General features: G+C 45.9%; 1 protein-coding gene across 7 annotated transcripts in view; it reads right to left on the minus strand.

Moving 5' to 3' along the window:
- Window positions 1-2,086: 2,086 nt before the first annotated feature.
- Window positions 2,087-20,432, minus strand: part of CEP170B (centrosomal protein 170B) — a 104,657-nt gene continuing 86,311 nt past the window's right edge. For 5 of the 7 annotated variants that reach the window (XM_077323831.1, XM_077323829.1, XM_077323832.1 and 2 more), the window contains 6 exons: window positions 16,410-16,448; window positions 14,871-15,014; window positions 13,603-13,691; window positions 12,847-12,940; window positions 11,095-11,146; window positions 2,087-10,073 (listed from right to left, as the gene is read on the minus strand). In XM_077323831.1, coding sequence (XP_077179946.1) covers window positions 9,835-10,073; window positions 11,095-11,146; window positions 12,847-12,940; window positions 13,603-13,691; window positions 14,871-15,014; window positions 16,410-16,448 — 657 coding nt within the window. In that variant the 3' untranslated portion in view covers window positions 2,087-9,834. The remainder of the gene's footprint in view (window positions 10,074-11,094; window positions 11,147-12,846; window positions 12,941-13,602; window positions 13,692-14,870; window positions 15,015-16,409; window positions 16,449-20,432) is intronic. The other 2 variants (XM_077323835.1, XM_077323828.1) reach the window with 1 other exon arrangement.

Consider the following 20,432-nt stretch of genomic DNA (forward strand, 5'->3'; position numbering starts at 1 on the left):
AAGGGAAGGCGAATGTAAGCCGCTTTGAGACTCTTTCTGGCAGAGAAAAGCAGCGGATAAGAACCAACTCTTCTTCAAATCTGCTTTCCTCTGAATGCTTTTTTGAGGGAAATCGCAGTAAAGCCTAGACAGCTGTCATGTGGGTGGCAACATTTGGGTTTTCTAGCCCACACGACAGCCATTTGCACCGGCTCTGCCCTCACATCTGTAATTTCGTTCCCCCTGTCTTGATGAGGCTTTTATTTATGACCAGGGAACAGTCTTTGCTCTAAACTTCCCCATACCTGTGAGTCAATGGCAAACATATATATTGTTTAAATTCTGTGACGAAGAATAGATCCTAGTGAAGGACTTCACCAGCAAATACTATACTAAGTTGGAAAAACAACCACTGATAACAACCACTGATGAAAATACCTTCGAAAACGGTTTAGATCTGGAGGCCGTTTTGGTTGTTTTATGACAATTAAAAGAAGAGATAAGGCATTTCTATTTGTATTTATTGTTAAATGGTTTTAATGCTTAATATAGCCTAGGGTAGGTTCTTTCTTGTTATCGTAACAATAAGTATAGCAAGTTCTTTGAGTTCCCAACTTTTTCCTTTTTAATTGCAGAAGCTTTGGTGACTTGGTGCCATCAAGTCAAAACCAGCTTGTGGCTGTTTTCAAGGCAAGAGACTTCAGAGTTAATTTGACATTCATTGGTTGCCTCTGTGTCATGACCCTGGTATGTCTTGGTATGTCCCATCCAAATATTAACCAGGGCCAACCCTGATTAGCTTCTGAGACCTGACTCGCTCAGGCTAGCCTGGCCCATTCAGAGCAGGATTAGTGAATGCTGGCAGGGGCTCATGGGAATTGTAGTCCATGGACATCTGGAGGGCCACAGTTTGACTACCCCTGAGTCTAAATGCATGTGCTGTACTCATGGAGAAAACTCATGGAGACTACCACTCATGTGCCCCAAGTTTACAGGATGTACAGCTGTAGAGCCTTGTTAATTGGTTGCATTTATAGGACCGCCCATCTTGGCACAGCTGTTTTGGGGCAGTCCCAATGTTATTGCAATGCACAAAGGTCAAAGATGGGATTAGCAGGTTCCAGCATAGGGATCGATAACATTTCCTCTGGTGATTATTTCACAGCATTTGTTGTTGTTGTTAGGTGCGAAGTCGTGTCTGACCCATCGCGACCCCATGGACAATGATCCTCCAGGCCTTCCTGTACTCTACCATTCCCCGGAGTCCATTTAAGTTTGCACCGACTGCTTCAGTGACTCCATCCATCCACCTCATTCTCTGTCGTCCCCTTCTTCTTCTGCCCTCAATCGCTCCCAGCATTAGGCTCTTCTCCAGGGAGTCCTTCCTTCTCATGAGGTGGCCAAAGGATTTGAGTTTCATCTTAAGGATCTGGCCTTCTAAGGAGCAGGCAGGGCTGATCTCCTCTAGCACTGACCGGTTTGTTCGCCTTGCAGTCCAAGGCACTGGTCCCCAACCAACGGGCCGTGGCCCGGCACCGGACCGCGAAGGCCATGGCGCCGGGCCGCGGTTCCCTCTCCCCGCCCCCCCTGCAGTAAAAAACTTCCCAGGCCGCGAGCTTGCGGCCCGGGAAGCTTCTTACTGTGGGAGGGGGGGAGAGGGAATCAGGGCCACGCCTGCGCACATGCGCGGCCAAAATAGCGCATGCGTGGCACTTTAGTGCATGCATGATTTCGACCGCGCATGGCGCATGTGCGCATGCTCGGCCCGGCCGTGCATGTGCGCATGCTCAGCCCGGCCGCGCATGCGCGATGTGCGGGCGGGGCAGTTGTCCTGCCAGTCCCCAGCCTAAAAAAGGTTGGGGACCACTGGTCCAAGGGACTCGGAAGAGTCTTCTCCAGCACTAGAGTTCAAAAGCCTCAATTCTTTGACGCTCGGCCTTACTTATGGTCCAACTTTCACAGCCATACATTGCAACTGGGAAGACCATAGCATTTACTTCACAGCATTTACTTCCATTATAAAACTGAAATTCTCAGAAACACTTCCAAAAATTCTAAAATAGTGTCACGTGGGGACAAAGAAAGGAATGATTTATTATAGCAAATGTATGATAAAAATTATATAAAATAACCATTTATTTTGTTTCGTTTTTTAAAGACATCCACAACATCACTTTGGAACAAAAATGTACATATAATTGCCTATAAACCAAATAAATTATCATTTAAAAAAAATTCCCAAAGATGAGGAGGAGAAAAAAAAAATAAAACCCAGCTATCTATTGTTGAGTGGGGGAGAAAGAGGAACTTTAAAATTATATACTTTTTTTAAAAGGACGTGAAAGTGAAAGGAGGAAGAAACCAGACAAGCTATTGAAACAGTTTTTGGATTATACAAAGTTGAATTTCAGTTATACGCTCATACAGCTCAGCTTCACGTTTTATGCTGCATGCAGATGGAATGGTTGATTTCCGTGACAAATGTTTTCGATGAGCAGAAAATGCTTCCAGCAGCATAAACAACAGCAGATAATTAGGCACAATTCAGCTAGGAGCACGGCAGAAAGTGAACAGGTAGATAATGTCATTTTTACAGTGGCAAAGTCTAAATCTAGCAGCAATTTGCTAGACGTCTTTAAAAAAATACCCTACCGTCCATTTACTCAACTGAAGAGAAAAAAATCAGTAGAATGCTGCACTTTTACAATAGCTTTAAAAAAAAACAACAACAACCCTGTAAACATTCAGAGTAAAGGTTTGTTTCGATTTATAGAAGACTTGGGGCCATTTCAAGCATTACAGTGAATCCCTAACAGCCCTAGCCTATCAAGGTTTACTCAGAAGTAAATACCACCTACTTCAGTAGCACTTACTCCTAAGTCAGTGTGCATAGGGTTACGATCATCGTCATTTTACATACATGTATAAATGAAAAACGTGGATGTAATGAAGGTATGTACAATGGTAAAGAAACCTGTCCTGTTGGGTTACAAGCACCTGTGATGAGTGCACCTCATGGTAAACCGGGGTTTTGCTGACACATAGTGTATAAAATGTCCCTCGGAACTTATTCGCGTAACCGGTTTTTCTTGGCCTGAAAACTAACAGATTTTTCCCCCAGTAAAGCAGCAGAATAGCTGCTCTTTCTGAAGCAAATTTTGTCATGCTGGCTAAGCAAGGGACACCGTGACCTGAGGAAAAATGGATTCAACTGGTTAGCCGTGTTGGTCTGAAGTAGCACAAGGAAATCAGAGTCCAGGGGCACCTTTAAGACCAACAAAGATTTATTCAAGGCGTGAGCTTTCGAGTGCAAGCACTCTTCGTCAGACTGGTCTCTTAGTGTGATGAAGAGTGCTTGCACCCGAAATCTCACGCCTTGAATAAATCTTTGTTGGTCTTAAAGGTGCTACTGGATTCCGATTTTACTGAGGAAAAATGGTTGGCGAAAGGGACACTACACTGGATTATATTGTTGCTGAGGGCGTCAGAAATGCCACGTTTATCAGAATAGGCAACTGAGAATTTACATTCATTCTATCATAATGAAACAAGAATGCACCCTAAACGTAATCTAAAACATTTTGCCTGGGGCTTTTTCCCAAGCTTTTGAAATCAGGCAGCAATTCTTAAAAAAAAAAAACACACAGAATCCTGAGGCAGTCAGAGACCCTATTCTCCACCGAACTTCCACGAGATGTGGGCCTTCTAGCCCACCGAAACGTACCCAATGAGTATATAATCTGAGAAATTAAAATTTAAGGAACGCATGCAGTTAGAAGCACGGGGAAAACAAAAAGCAACGTGTCCGTCAAGGAATCCCAAAACAGGGGGGAAACCAGAAACTGAATCCACTGATATAATTACTATCTGGATATTCCGGAATATCAAGATGAATGTTTAACAAGCTAGCTGCAGTATGAAAACTAGAACAAGGAGTTGAGGAAGTGCGTTTCCTCTCCGGCTTAATTACATCTGACAAAAGGCAGACCAAGCTCTAATGTTAGCTGTCCCTTGGTGCAGGGGCTCATGGGAATTGTAGTCCATGGACATCTAGAGAGCCACAGTTTGGCCACACCTGCCTTAAGCTGACTTGTGCTGGCAGGGGCTCAAGGGAATTGTAGTCCATGGACATCTGGAAAGCCACAGTTTGGTCACCCCTGGCCTGTCCTGTAGCCCATATGTGGACATGACATTTGTACACAGTCTATGTAGCTCACGTGCATAGTGGTTGAGAGAGGTGGGCTCTAACTGGGTTCTGATTTTCCACTCATTCTCCACAAGAAGCCTGCAGATGACCTTTGGCCCGTCCCAGTTCTCTCTGAGCTCTCTCGGCATCACCTGCCTCTCAAGGTGCTGGTTGTGGGGAGAGGAAGAGAAAGCTTTGAAGTAAACCACTTTAAGCATCCTATGAGCCTCTTGTGGTGCAGAGTGGTAAGGCAGCCGTCTGAAAGCTTTGCCCATGAGGCTGGGAGTTCGATCCCAGCAGCCGGCTCAAGGTCGACTCAGCCTTCCCTCCTTCCGAGGTCGGTAAAATGAGTACCCAGCTTGCCGGGGGGGGTAAAACGGTAATGACTGGGGAACCAGCGCTGGCAAACCACCCCGTATTGAGTCTGCCATGAAAACGCTGGAGGGCGTCACCCCAAGGGTCAGACATGACTCCGTGCTTGCACAGGGGATACCTTGACCTTTAAGGTAGTGAAAAGCAGGGTATAAAAACCACCTCCTCTTCATCATGCTTAGGATAGAACCTCCCAGATTTTATATAGGGTAACAACTGAGTTGTTTGGGCCTACATGTATAAACTCTATACACACCACCTCTGAGTAGCTTATGCAGATCTCCCTCTGCCTTTTTATTCTCACAACTTTAAGAATTTTGGGGGGAACTGCAAGCTTGAAGGGGGGAATGGGCTACACGCTAGTCTTACAATATGCTCAACCTTTTTGTTCAAAAGGGCAGCCTCAGGATACACAAACCAGAGACCTGCATGTACCGAAGCTGAAAATATAGATGCTTGTCCTTTCAGACAAAATGGCTAGTGTTATCAACGAGATCAAAATAGTACTTTCTGCTCGTATACATAGTAAAACACTAACTGAGAAGGATCTTGTAACTGGCCCAGGAGAACCCTGCAAACATCATGGCAGAGTGTAAATTGAAAGCTGGGTTTCCCTGGTTCTAGCTTGATCCTTGAACCCTGCCTTTCTCAACTTTTTAACCATTGGGAAACCCCTGAAACATTCTTCAGGCTTCGTAAAACCCCCCAAAAAAACCCTTTCCCAACCCCTCCAGTCCTATCACTGGCCATTGGGGGGGGGGGGACATGGGTCAACATCAGATAAACTTTTAACAAATTTAACAAAATATATAACAAATTAATTTATTCTCACCCATTTGGGAAACCCTTCCAGGGCCATTAAGAAACCCCAGGGTTTCTCAAAACCCTGACTGAGAAAGCCAGCTCGGTTGTCCACATCTGGACATACAACCAAGTCCAGAAAAAGGGCAGGTAACGATGCCCCACTTAACTTACATGCAATCTCTACGCTTGTTTAATTTTTCTTTCAGTGTGTTTCAAGAGAGATGTAAAACCTGATACGGGGAAATACAGAGTTGGGCTACACCTCTGTTTAATTATGGCGAAGAATCAAAGGGAACGGAGAGTTCTGTGGCCATATGAAGCGACTTCTTTGGGAAACACCCAAAGAATAGAGTCCAGGATTACTGTGAGGCAAACTTAAGAATGAGTGATTTGGATAACCCATTTGTAAGGTAATAGTAGCATTGATGGTCACAAGGTGTACTGTCATGTCTGACCCTTGGGGTGAGGCCCGCTAGCGTTTTCATGGCAGACTCAATACCTTGGTTTGCCAGTGCCTTCCCCAGTCATTACCGTTTACCTCCCAGCAAGCTGGGTACTCATTTTACCGACCTCGGAAGGATGGAAGGCTGAGTTAACCCTGAGCCGGCTGCTGGGATTGAACTCCCAGCCTCATGGGCAGAGCTTCAGACTGCATGTCTGCTGCCTTACCACTCTGCGCCACAAGAGGCTCATAGTGGCTAATTTAATCGGCTTTAAAAGGAGATCTGACACATTTAAGGGAGGCAGGCCCATCTGAAGGTAAGAGCAGTTGTTTAAAAATGTGGTCTGAAGAGAAATGTGGAGAATTTTCTTGGTCACATAACCTGAAGTCAGGTCAAGTGACAAAGCAAATTCACCACTTTTCTCCTCAGCCCACATTTTTAATCCACCTCCGTGGCTACAGTAAAACTCAGCTCCTCGTGTAACAACTCTCCACATGGCTACTTTCCTCACGAGGTTAAAGTTTACAAGAGGCCATTGCAGCGAACTGAGCAGGGGCGACTGTGTCAGCAGATTTTCTGCTCGACAAACAGCCGGAGCTCCTGGGTCCATTGCTGTGTGTCTCAACAGCAGCATTTATGCTATTTATAAGCCTCTATACCAGGGGTAGTCAACCTGTGGTCCTCCAGATGTTCATGGACTACAATTCCCATGAGCCCCTGCCAGCAAACGCTGGCAGGGGCTCATGGGAATTGTAGTCCATGAACATCTGGAGGACCACAGGTTGACTACCCCTGCTCTACACCGCCAGTACTGAGAAAAATAAATGTTTAAAGGACAACCAGCTAAACAAACAAAAAGGACAGCATGGATTCTCTATGGGCAGGATTAGAACATACGATGGCCACGTGTTTCTCTTATTTTGCCAGGGTAGTTTTAGTTCTAACATCTAAAGCAGGGGTAGTCAAACTGCGGCCCTCCAGATGTCCATGGACTACAATTCCCAGAAGCCCCTGCCAGCGAATGCCAGCGAATGCCAGCAGCGAATGCTGGCAGGGGCTTCTGGGAATTGTAGTCCATGAACATCTGGAGGGCCGCAGTTTGACTACCCCTGGTCTAAAGAAAAGTCTGCTTTTTAAAAAAATTCTGCCACAGACTAGCATTTTCTCTTTTGCAGGATGCCCCGCTGTTGTGAGCCTGCTGACGCAGATGGGATTCTAACATAGCATGGTGGGCACAGCGACAAAATGGCGGCCGCAAAATGGTCGCCACAGGAGACAAAATGATTGCCACAAAATGGTCGCCACAGGAGACCAAATGGCAGCCTCAAAATCGCTGCCACAGGAGACAAAATGGTGACCTCAGAATGGTCGTCACAGGAAACAAAATGATTGACACAACTAAACTTCAGGAAAAGAGTACACATTCTTGTGATGAGGGGGCTGCTGCCGCTGAAGCAATGTTTTTAAAAAATCCACACAACCAATCAAATCTCCAGTAGTGAATCAAAAGCCTTGCAGGGCAAAAGCTCCACCTGGCCCAACCCACTTGCTAAAAACACTTGGTGGGTGCTAGAAGGGGGCACTATTTTGGGGACCCTGCTCTATTGGCTACATCCTGTTTCTCTCTCTCTCTCTCTTTCTCCCCTCTGCATACTATCCCTGTGTGTTCCCTACTACATCAATCTCCTCTTTATCGCCCCTATTTACATCCAACAAAAAAATCAGGGATCAGTAGACATTAGATTAGGGTCCAGGATCAATCCCTGGTATCTCCAGTAAAAAAATGACAGGATGAAGCCAATTCTGTTTTTGGCAAAACTATTTTGAACTATAATTACATACAGCATAAACTCCTCAACTAAATTTAATTCAACATCCAGCAATAAATACATTATTCATTTTTTTTTTTACAGTGGCAACTTAGGAAAATGGGAATTTTACAAGAGGAAGGTTTTGCTGAGCCAACTGGCTCCAGAACACACTCTGAACACTTGAATGGATCGTTTCCCCCTCGATTTAAACCCCTCTGATTGCTTAGAATTTGGCAAGTGGACGTGGAAAACCATTTTTAAACGCTGTGTTTTTAACGAGCATACAAATCAGTCTTGGTATTACTCACAATTACAGTGCTTGAAACTTTAAAAAAAAAAATCATACTATTAACACTGCATTACAATCCAACTACCCGAACCATTTATATCTTAGAAGCCCAACAAGACTCCCGTCTCTGGAATCAACAGCTGCGAGATGGTACTGGCATTAGGCGTAAACCACAGCTTTGAGAGCAACAGAATGAGCACAAATACACCCTCACTGGATTTGTTGATACGGGCTCCAATTCCATCCCTATTTTGGCATGAATACTTCGAACGGACCAAGCATTGCAGCATATGAGTTAACTGACATCAAAACGGAAACCACGTAGGGCAGAAATCATGAACCCTTTAAAAAGAAATTATCAGCTGTAGTACTGGCAGATATAATGCCGGCCTCCGTAAGCAATGTCAAGGGACATCTGGGATGCCACTGGGGTAACTTTCGTGATCTCAAAAACTCACGTTTGGACAGTAACGGTATCGTGGAAGCTGCCAGCTCCAGTCTTACTGCCAGCTCCAGAAAGAGGCCAAAAGGTCGAAAGGCGAGACATTTGCTGGAGATCCAAGACCAGAAAAGGGACAGCCATCTCAACAGAGAAAGAGAGAGATTCTTAATTTTGAATGGAGGACTCAAGAAGACCGGGCAGCTTAAGTGACTCATACGTATTAGCTTGGCAGGGCTGACAGAGAATGCCTTGAATGGCTGCTCTATGCTGTGAAGATCATCAATCATATCTTCTCTGATTGGCAGTCTCTATCCAGGGTCTCAGGTCTTTTGTATCACCTGCTGCCTGATCTTTCTTTTTTTTTTAAATAGAGATGGAAACTGGGACTTTTTGGGTGCCAGGCACATGCTTGACCAAAGCCCCACAGCTTTCTCCCATTAGGACTTAGCCAGAGTTTTGCTGATTATGGAACGAGGAGGGGGGGGGGAACCCTGATAAAGCTTTGATAACACAGCAAATGGTAGGGCAGGATAAAAATTTGGCAACGTTGCTATGCAAAACCTTGACCCGGTTTCCTCTCGAACTATAGCTAATGATTCTCGAGTCAACTACATCTCCTCTCATGAATCTCTCGAGTCAATTACAGTCATGCAGGGGGAGGGGAGCTACTGACTGCTCTCCCTCCTCTGCATTCCCAGCGGTTGAGCAGCAGGTGCATGAATAGAACTGCAATGGTTTAAGGGTGTCTCTGTTTCCTCTCATCTTGAAAGCGGCTTGCATGAAGCCACTCCTGGATTCCCCAAAGAAAACCACCCACGCTGCAGCATCCAGCTGGCTGGGTGGGCAGATAGCATGTGGAAGAACAATGAATTCTCCCTCTGTCCTGCACCCTACCGTTTGCCCCTCAAGCAAAGTCTGACGCCTTCCTCCAGGCACAGCAGACTTCCGCCGACGAAAACAGACCTTCCACAGGAAGACGGCCTCCTTCCGCTGGAGGGAACCTCCATGCTTCCCTGAGCGAAGTGGTAGGGTCCAAACCATCGTAGAGTAGAAGCCGCCGTTGGAAATTAAATATACAGCACCAGCTGCCCGCTGCCCCTCCCCCACAAAGGTTCAATTTCCAAAACAGAGCCTCTATACAACTAAACAGGTAGCTACAAACGGGCTACACCTTCAGCGGTACGGAATTTAATGCGCAAAGCCCGATCTGCTATGGCACATTGAAGGAATTGCGCGTCGGGAGCTTTCTCCTAAACATTCGGAATCTTCCTCTATGCTGAATATGTGCTCTTCCACAGTGCTAGTCTTTTTTTTTTAAAAAAAGGCATCTACGTAGGCCCACCATGCACCCTCACACAGCATAGATTGTACCTTACTTCCTTTTCTTTTGTGCAATGGATTAGCGATCTACAGAACGGCTCCAGGGTTATCCACGACCACTCAGACACAAGTACTAACGCCACAGGTTCAAGTTACATACAAGAGGATAAGCGATAGAAAATATTCTATTAGATCACGTATTTCTCCCCATCGGGAACAAAGTTTGCTTCCTGCAGGCCGGAAGGGCCAAAGTTCGATTTCTGCGCGTAATTCCGCTTCTTAACGGGGGACAACGCATCCATCGGGGACCCAGAAAGGCTATTAGCAGTCCTGACTTTCGCTGCCAGAGATTGGGTGGCCGCAGAAGAGGTTTTGTTATTGGCGATCATATCCAGGTTTCCGCTGGGATCGATGATGGCATTTATAACTGCGAGGGAGAGAGAGAGCGTTGTCAGCATTGGTCTAAGGCAGTGGTCCTCAACCTTCCTAGTGCCGCGATCCTTTAATACAGTTCCTCATGTTGTGGTGACCCCCAGCCATAAAATTATGCCAGTGTTCTTTCACAGAAATTAAATCAAAACTGACCAAGGGCATGAAAGTCCATTGTTCATGATTGTCCCACCATGCCGATCTCGCTCTTTTCCGCTGCTCCAGACAGACAAACGCTCTATCTTGATCTACCCCACAAAGCTGTTGTGTGGATGGCGCCCCCCTCCCCCCGGCCAAGCTGCTTGCCCTGCCACAACCCCTGTGAAAGGATCGTTCGATCCCCGAAGAGGTCCCGACCCCCAGGTTGAGAACCACTGGTCTACGGTCACTGAAACGGCTGGGTGGCCAAAGAACTGAAAGATCCCACCACAAGATATTCTGCGCTGAAAAAACTCACAGAACTGACATAAGCTCACGGATTTGGAGCAGGCCTTTGGGGTCACTGATCCTCTGCTCTGTGCAGGAATCTAAGTTGCAACGTCCAAAAGGGGTTTAAGATAGTGGCTATTAGCCATGGTGACTAAAGGAGACCAAAAGGCCTTTGAAACCCAGTGCCAGGAGGCAAAATCAGCCTCTATAGCAACAGTTCTCAATCCTCCCGCCGCCGCAAGGCAAGTCGGTGGTGGCGGAAAGTGCCGGCAAGGCACAGCTGACCTGTAGCGCCCCCTAGGGTTTTCAAGACAAGAGCTCTTCAGAGGCGCCTTGCCAAGGCCCTGGGAGTCATTGGAGGTCTCCCATCCAAATACTAGCGAGGGCCGACCCTGTTTAGCTTCCAAGATCTGACTAGGAATGCAACAGTAAAAAAGGGCGTTATGTTTTTGGCTGGGAACACGGCAACAAGAAAAGCACTCAAAGGGAATTTCCACCTAACCTATTGCTTCGTGTCTGAGATCTCATGAGATCGGTCGAGCCTGCGCTATCCAGGAAAGGAGAGATCTAGTAACAGGTATTGAACCAACCTTCAAGCTGTTTCTGGACTCTTCTTAGCTCCTTCAGAATTGAGCTGATCTCCTAGCAAGAAGCAACAACGAGGTTAGTCAATCGAGAGAGAGAAGTGCTCAAGGCGAGCACGGAGATTTTGGTTTCTTCCATTTTTTTCCACTTATATTTCAGTTCCAGATGGGCACAGATTTCTACACCAATAACTACAAACCAGGGCATCATTTCCGAATCTGAAGGCTTGCTCTTCATTTAAGTGCTGGACATTCCAATTAGTCAACCTTGATGCCCTGGATTTTGGCACTGCCATGGAAATTTTATGTGGTCACATTACACAACTCCTTCGAAATCTTCATACACAAAAGCCTTTTTCTTTTTTTTTTTAAAGACACATTTCCCAATTGGTTGGAGCCCAATTCTGTAACTCTGGCTTCTGGAGAACAAGCCGACTCACCGAATACTATAAAGGAACGTTGAAAAGAATTTTGAAGAGAGTATAAAACTAATTAAGGGGTAACTGGGTGCAGCCCCCCTTAGGGTTGGGCACGGACTGGAAAATTCCGGTTCGGTTCAGGGTGTTCCCGAACTCTGAACCTCCCCGATGGTCCAATCCTGAAATAAATCAGTCTGATTTGTGCCAGTACTATTTTGTAAAATAGTAAAATGGCTTCCCATCAAACAGCTGATTGGGCAGGGAGCATCTTGGGGTGTGCTGGGCTGCCTGGGGTAGGCCTGGCCAAACAGCTGGTCGCAGCACCTGCCAAACAGCTGATCACACCAAGATTGAGCTCCCCACACAAGTGGAGCACGAACCTGGACAATTCTGTGACATTTTTTGGTTCGTGCCCATCCCTAGTCCCCCAGGTAAGGGTCACCCAAGCAGGCAAGGTCAGCCAAACTCGGTTCAAAACCTCAGATTCTATCTACACATTTTTATCATGCCTTCTTCCACGGAAGAAACTCAAGAGCAATGTTTATGACATCTAGTGTGGTGTGGTTGTTCAGAGCGATGGACTCCAATCTGGAGAGCTCCACTCTTCCTCCACATAAAGCTTGCTGTGGTGGGGAGAGGACAGGAAGGTGATTGTAAGCCACTAAAACCCTAGAGCTAACGTGGTGTAGTGGTTAAAAGTGGCAGACTCTAATCTGGAGAACAGGGTTTGATTCCCCACTCCTCCTGCACATGCAGCCTGCAGAGTGACCTTGGGCCCGTCAAGGTTCTCCCAGAAACTCTCTCAGCCCCACCCACCTCCCAAGGGGTAGGAAGGGATGGCAATTACATGCTGTTTTGAGACTCCTCCAAGTAGAGAAAACTGGAGCAAGAAAACCTTTTTCTTCCCTTTAATCCTCACCGAGATCCTGTGAGGTAAATTAGGTTTATAGATTATGATCCAGAAATCCACCAGCAAGTTGAGTAGGCATTTGAACTCTGATCTACCAGATCCCAGCCTGCCATTCTCTGTCTAACCACGACACCATTTGTTGCTCATTCAATATTCCTGCTGTCAGCTGCCATCATCCAGAGAAAGAGGAAGCAGCCAGAACATCCAAGCTTAATAATGTATATTTTCATTGGTATTTGTATACACTTTTAATCGCTCGAAGCTATTTTGGAAGCCTTTATTTTTTATTTATTTCTTTTTGTTTGGAAAGATAGCTGAGCGGAGGAATCAACTGATTTGCAGCTGTGCAGTGCCTGCACTTGCAATTCCAGTGATTTCAGACCTGCAAAAATGGTTTTCGAAATCAAGTTTCCTGGGGACGCTACCCACCTTGTTTGAGGTTTTCAGAATTGGCACTTCATTTTCAGAGTTAATTTTGGCCTCCATCTCCTCCCACGTCCGCTCGGTATTCTGAAAAAGGAGTCTGGTAACAAAACAGACAATTCCTCATCACTGTCAGAAACCAAATCATGACTTAAAGTAATAAGCCGTCAGGGCAACTAGGGAGGGATGCGCCAGTTATTTCCCACTCTGATTGGACACCTCCTACTCTTCCCTTTTTCATTTTTTTTTGGGGGGGGGGTCCTCCATCATCCAGAAACAGCATTTTATTCAGGGGGTACTTTGGGCTGCAGTGGGAAGTGGGGATGTAAGATGTTCCACTTTGCTGAAAGAAATTCCTTCTTACGGCAACATACCGGAACCAAAGTAGCCTAGAAAAAAATAGTGTGCCCTAAATTCTTAATTCCTAACTGCTAAGCACATCTAGTGTTATCAGATGTGCCATCTGTCAAAGTCATTTATTAAATTGTAACATGTAACATTAAACTGTAACATGGGCTTACCCTTCCCAGTTCTCTCCTCAATTAATACAGTCTAATATTTTAGCCGTGGGATAATACAGCCTTATATGAGAATTGTGTTACAAAGAAGGAAAATGATTAAATGATTTTAAAAAATATGTCAAATATGTCAAATATATTTTTAAAAATCATTTAATCATTTTCCTTCTTTGTAACACAATTCTCAAATAAGGCTGTATTATCCCACTGCTCTACAATTCTGGTCAAAGGTTTATCGACTCACTTCATTTTCTCAGCCAGGGTTTCTGTGTTTTCACGGATGGTGTGAGATAACTGGGACACTGGGTTGAGCATCAAGTTGTCAAAAATCACCTGAAACGTAAAGGCAGCATTTGCTTCAACAGAAGTCACCACTGATCAGAAATGTTATAGCATAATGTGTATTCCATGCAACTGGAGGGTTTGTGAGATTCTGGCTAAACCAGCGGTCCACAACCTTTTTGGGCTTGCGGACCGGTGGGGGGGGAGGGCAATCCGGGTGCCGTGCATGCGCGGCAGCCTCTGTGCAAACGAGCATGTGTGGCAGGTCCGTGCATGCGTGTTTGCACCCGGTGTGGCCGCAAACGTGCATGCGCAGCAGTTTCGCGCGTGCGCGTTTGCACTCCTGCTGGGGCCGCAACTTGCGCACAGCAGGTCTGTGCATGAACTGTCGTGCATGCTCGTTTGCGGCCCCAACGGGGTGGCATATAAGAACCAAGAAAAGTGGCATATAAGAACCAACTCTTATTATTATTTCAGATTAAAGTAATTTTAAGTGCTGCAGACAGCTTAGGTTGGCTAAAAGTCTGCAAGCACACACATAGCAAAATGTACCAGCTAGATTGTTAAGACCCTGCAAACCATTGTTCTCTGGGAGACAGAAAACAACAAAGGTCACAACATCTGCTTGACGCTAGCCAAAACTGTAACCATCATGGATAGAACAATACATTCCTTGGAGACTCTGTCTAGGGAAACATACTAACTGTGGGATTTGGGAGATATATAAAGATAAGAAATGGGCAGGCCAACTCTGCTCAATACCAGCTTGGTGCGGTTAAGAGTGGCACCCTCTAGTTTGGAGAATCAGCCAGCTGGGGGGGGGGGGTTGAGCTAGTTTCAGTCCTGATAGTGCTGTTTTGACCAAGCATTTCTCTCACAGCTCTCTCGGCCCCACCAACCTCACAGGGTGTCTGTTGTGGGGAGCGGCAGGGAAGGCAACTGGAATCCGCCTGCAGATTCCTTTGGGCACTGAAAAGCGCTGTATAAAAACCCAGCTCTTCTTCATCTTAAACCACCTAAAGTCAACTTTGACTTTTCAGGACACAATTGCTCAATGAAATGGAGAATGTACATATTTACTCAGCAGGAACGATGAGGAATCCAGAACTCAGGCAGGTAGGCAGGCATCCCCCAAAGATCAGCCCTTACCCCTTAGTAAAGCTCCTCAGCTAGGCAGGAGTTTTGTTCACTTAACTGCTATCAGATGCAGACAAAGAGAGATGCACTTGCCTCGTCCCTGTTCCTCAGCCTGGTTTTTCTCGTGAGATCCTCTTCCCGGCTATCGTTCATGTTTTGGTCGAAATCGTTGAACCCCGTTGAACCCGGAGGCACCTTCTGGTAGTTCAGGCTCGCTTCTGGGATGTGCTGCACCAGCTTGAAGAGACAGAACGATGATGAGACGACCAGATGTTCATTTGCAAGGACAAACCGCGGAGGGGAATAAACAAGCGAGGGCAGGATTTGCTCCCTCACGCCAGCCCTGGATGAAATGTCACACGGACACACGAAGCTGCCTTCGTCTGGGTCCGACCACTGGTCCACCCAGACAGCCTTGTTGACTTAGATCTAGGGTCTTGAGGAAGAGGCCTTTCATGTCACCTACCCCATGGTCCTTTCAACTGGGGATGTCAGGGACTGAACCTGGGACCTTCTGCATGCCAAGCAGAGGCTCTGCCCCTGAGCTGTGGCCCCTCTCCCTGGCTCTCCAGGGTCTCAGGCCGGGGCCTTTCACGTCACCTCCTGCCTGGTCCTTTGTAACTGGAGATGCCGGGGATTGACCCTGGGACCTTCTGGGTGCCAAGGAGAAACTCTGTAGTCACTTGATTGCACTTCTCACCACACAGTTAGTTAACACTTTCCTGTAATGGCCTGTCTCTCGCTTTCATTACTCCCATGTACACATGCCCCAAATTGGGTAAACCCTCACAGATTAAGCTAACAGGGTGGAATCTTTCCCATTCCGTAGCCTCCAGGCTCAAGGTTCTGTATGCGTCAGCCCTATCGTGTACATCCTTCAACCTTCACAATCACAGACTGCGCACATGTAGCAAGGGCGCATGAGAATCTACATCAGGCTTTCTTCATGAAACCCTGGGGTTTCTTGGCCGGCCGTGGAAGGGTTTCCCTAATAGGTGAGAGTTAATTTTTAATATATTTTTAAAATTAGTTAAACATTTATCAGATGATATGATATATGGTCATGTTGACCTGCCCCTCCTTCTCAAAATGGCCCATGATGGGCCTGGAGGGGGTGGGAAGGGGAGGGGCCCCAGGTGGGCGTGTCCACAGCTCTGCTTCCTGACCATATTCTGCATAATTGCGCCATTTCTGGAGTTCCTCAAAGCCTGAAGAATGTTTCAGGGGTTTCTCAAAAAGTTGAGAAGGACTGGTCTACATACATCTATGCCAAATATGATTTTGTGTCAAAAATGTGGCACTACAGGACAAAGTCAATTGAAGATATTTCGAAATCTCCAATTTCACCCTTATCTAATCACTTTTGATTTCTGTCTTTACCGATTGTATGACATAATGAGATCAGGAAATAAAAATGTATGCAATCTGATTCTAAAATTCAGCAAAAAAAAAGGGGGAGAGGGGGAAAAGGGGAGATCACCAAGCAGCAAGTAATATAACATCAGCAAGGCTTTAAAAGAAAATCAACTATATTTTAAAGTTTAAAACGGATCTATGTAATGAGGCAAAAAATTAAGCTTGAAAGAACTCCGCAGTGCCGAGAAGGGAACAGTAATGGGATGGAAAATGCACCTGAGATGGAATTGCTGCCCGTAAAGATGAATGAGAAATCTGCATTAAAAAAAAGTTAGGAAGAGATCAGTGCAGGCCACGGGATCAACAGCATCTGTCCACACAGTCACTCGGACCATGCACAAACCCAGAGGCAAAGAACCAAGCAACACATTCCAGAGAGCCAAAGTCAAATTAAAGAAGCCACAACAAGCTAAAGAAAATTCCAACACCTCACACAAGATGGCTTTATAACAATACCTTCAGTCCATCTACCCCAAAACCTTCTAATTTATTAGTAGCTTCCCAGTGACTCATCATCATACCACATAAAATGTGCATGGTGCTTCTGACAATGTGCTGGCCCCCTGATTAGCCCTTGCGGGGGAGGGCCCTTCTCCCTGGGCAACTCATAGGAGCTGATGCACCATCGGGAAGCACCGGTGGGCCACTGACTGGCCCTCACTAGGAGGGCCCCCCCACTGAGGGTCAATCAGAGGCTCTACCCCACCTCTGCAGGGCAAGCAGCACCGCAAGCCTCTAATACAGCTGCTCGCAGTTCTGGCCAGCCTCCCCACAGGGCATCAGTCCTTGCCGCGGGAGCTCGCCTTCCAGGGAGACCCCGGAAGTGACACCACATAGCTCTACGAAGTTCCAGAAACACTATGATTTTACCATAGAGTTTCCAATGATTCCTAGAGTGACATAACGTTACTTCTGATTTTTCCTGGAAATGACATCATGGCCCACACAATGCCATGTGCTCTCCCCATATCCCCAACCCCTAAGTTCCCACAGGTTCCGAGACATTATTATTATTTAGAGTTATTGGCTGCCCCTCCCTGATGACAGGCTTGGGGTGGCTGACAGCAATGAAACATATACAAGTAAATAAGTAAATATAAAAACATCTACAGATCAGCAATTTAAAAAATTTAGACCAAAAAACCCAACAGCATGCTCTGAATCAGGACATATAGGTCAGAAAGATTCTGGCATTGACGTCGTATCAATCTTCAGATGGTGGGAGAGGTGGAAAAGAAGGGGCAGGGCCTTGTCTGCTGACTTGTGAATAAGTTGGCCTCGATCATATGCCTGGTGGAAGAGCGTCGTCAACTTCCATCTCAGCTGGCAACTCATTCCACCAGGCTGGAGCCAGGACCAAAAAGGCCCTGTCTCTGTGGTTGGCCAATCATACTTCTTTAGGGCCAGGCAACTGCAACCCCACCCTTGGTTGTTGATCTTCATCAAACTTCATTACAGTCATTCAGACCAAGTTTTATAGAAACGGAATCATAAGCGATGGTCATTAAATGTAATATAATCCTTTAAAAAATTTTTTGTAGTTACTGTATTTTTGTAGTTACTGTAACGTTCGGGTTTTATAGTATGTTTTATGGTGTTTTATAGTGTTATTGATAAGAGCCTCTTGTGGCGCAGAGTGGTAAGGCAGCAGAAATGTCTGAAAGTTCTGCCCATGAGGCTGGGAGTTCGATCCCAGCAGCCGGCTCAAGGCTGACTCAGCCTTCCATCCTTCCGAGGTCGGTAAAATGAGGACCCAGCTTGCTGCTGGGGGGGTAAACGGTAATGACTGGGGAAGGCAGTGGCAAACCACCCCGTATTGAGTCTGCCAAGAAAACGCTGAAGGACGTCACCCCAAGGGTCAGACATGACTCGGAGCTTTACCTTTACCTATAGTGTTATTGATATTTTATGCTATATTTTATTGATTGTGAACAGCCACAAGCCAGCAATGCTGGGAGTGGCAGAATAAAAATGTGATAAATAAATAAATAAAAATAAAACGTAAAAACTATAGATGGAATGTGGGTGTTAAGCCCTGCCCTTTCAGCTTCTGACCGAATGAGTGAATAACCTCCCAAATGTCCTATTGTTAACAGCCATGCTCAGGCTTCACAAACTGAGGGGTTGTGGCTTCCTTGACTGATCCATCTCATGCTAGGTCTTCCTCTATTCCTGCTGCCTTCAACTCTTTCTAGCACTGTCATGATAGAAGTTCACAGTCTGAGGAAGAGTGCTTGCACTCGAAAGCTCACGCCTGGAATAAATCTTTGTTGGTCTTAAAGGTACTTCCGGAATTCTGTCCATTCCCCTTTTGCTTTGAAGTGCAATAAACATTTTGATTGATTGGAGACAGTCTGGAACTGTATCCATTCACAATCACAAATTGCACGAAAGTTCATGGAATGTTCGTACCACTTGACGTGCCAACTTCACTTCATGAACTTCAAACCAGGTAAAATTTGACACAAACTTTCATTTGTGAGCTGGTTTGGAGCCACCCTTATCCACCATTCCCCGTACACTGAAAATCCCTCCAAGAAGTACTGAGCTGATTGAAAACGTGGCCATTCGGTAGTTAAAGGTTTACCAATCCTAGTTTTATTAACTGTTTATGTTTTATAGCAATCTGTGGTATTATAAAGTAATTAAGTTTGTTAGTCGTTAGTTTTATCTTCTTGGGAGAGTTCAGGTTGGGTTTGACCTGGAGCCCACATATATCCTCCCAGCAAATCACTGCACAAGCTACATTTGCCTATGAGAGATGGAAGGGGGCTTTGATATATTTATCTGAACCCATCATGTGGTGTTATGTGCTTTCTTATGCATTCCTGTAATCTGCTATTTTCTCTTGCCATTCTAGAAAAACAGGAATCTCCATTGATAAGCACAAAACAATATCAGACAGTCACAACAGATAGATCAGATCGTCCCTAATTAAGCAGGCTGGGACAAGAATGGGTTTTTTTTTTAATGTAGGTTTTAGGTTTCAATTTCTCCTAGGTCTTTAGTTTTAAAGAAAGGGAAGTTGTGTCTCTTACAAAGCACCAAACAAAGCACACACACAAAGACTCTAGACCTCTATGCTAATCTAGTTCTGTGGAAAGGGTGCAGTGCGTATTAATATTTTACTTACAGGTAACAAAAAGTCCAGCTGAAACTGCGAGGCAAGAGGGAGAACGGTTATCGGGCAACCTCAAAAGAACAAGATCTGCAGGTGTGCAATTTAATCCCAAATTTATCCATGCTCTACTGGCAAACCATTACTTTGGCTTGACTTTGTTGAGCTACAGAAGCTTGGGGCAACCAGCAGAAGAACTTGGAAAACAAGAGTTTAGTGGGTTTTTTTGGAGTTCAGGCTGTCTTATTGCAGGGATGATATGGCTAGTTTGTGCATAAAAAGACAACACAGTTGGCTAATCCTGCTTCTGTCTTGCGCATTTTAGAAGAGCTAAGAGAGAGAGAGAGAAAATCTCAGTTTTCTGAACCCTGCTATTTATTACCCAAAGGAGGACCAAAGAGGTTTACAAACACCTTTCCCTTCGTCTCCCCAGCACAAACAAACTGTGAGGTAGGTGGGGCTGAGAGAGCTCTAACGAAACTGCTCTGCAAAAACAGCCCTAAGAGAACTGTGGCTGACCCAAGGTCACCCAGCTGGCTGCATGTGGAGGAATCAAACCCAGTTCTCCAGATTCAAGTCCGCCACTCTTAAACGTTACACCAAGCAGGCTCTCCAATCTTTTATATCTCCCACCCATCCTCTAAAGCACGGGTAGTCAACCTGTGGTCCTCCAGATGTTCATGGACTACAATTCCCATGAGCCCCTGCCAGCAAATGCTGGCAGGGGCTCATGGGAATTGTAGTCCATGAACATCTGGAGGACCACAGGTTGACTACCCCTGCTCTAAAGCAGGGGTAGCCAAACTGTGGCTCTCCAGATTTCAGTGGACTACAATTAACATGAGCCCCTGCCGCTGGGGGCTCATGGTAATTGTAGTCCACGGACACCTGGAGAGCCACAGTTTGGCCACCGCTGCTCTAAAGGTCTTCAGGATGGTATAACCCTTTTAGATTTTATTCTCGCATTAACCTTGTGAGGTTAGGTAGGCTAAAACAACGCAAGAGGCCCAGCGACACCAAGCAAGCTTCATGGCCGATGGTTGAATCTGGGTTCTCCCAAGTCCTGTACTGTAAGGTGGGGGGCATCAAACTGTGGGGAGGCAGGAGCCAGGCCCAAAGGA

Source organism: Paroedura picta, chromosome 2 (genome assembly GCF_049243985.1).
Source record: "Paroedura picta isolate Pp20150507F chromosome 2, Ppicta_v3.0, whole genome shotgun sequence".
Lineage (NCBI taxonomy): Eukaryota > Metazoa > Chordata > Lepidosauria > Squamata > Gekkonidae > Paroedura > Paroedura picta.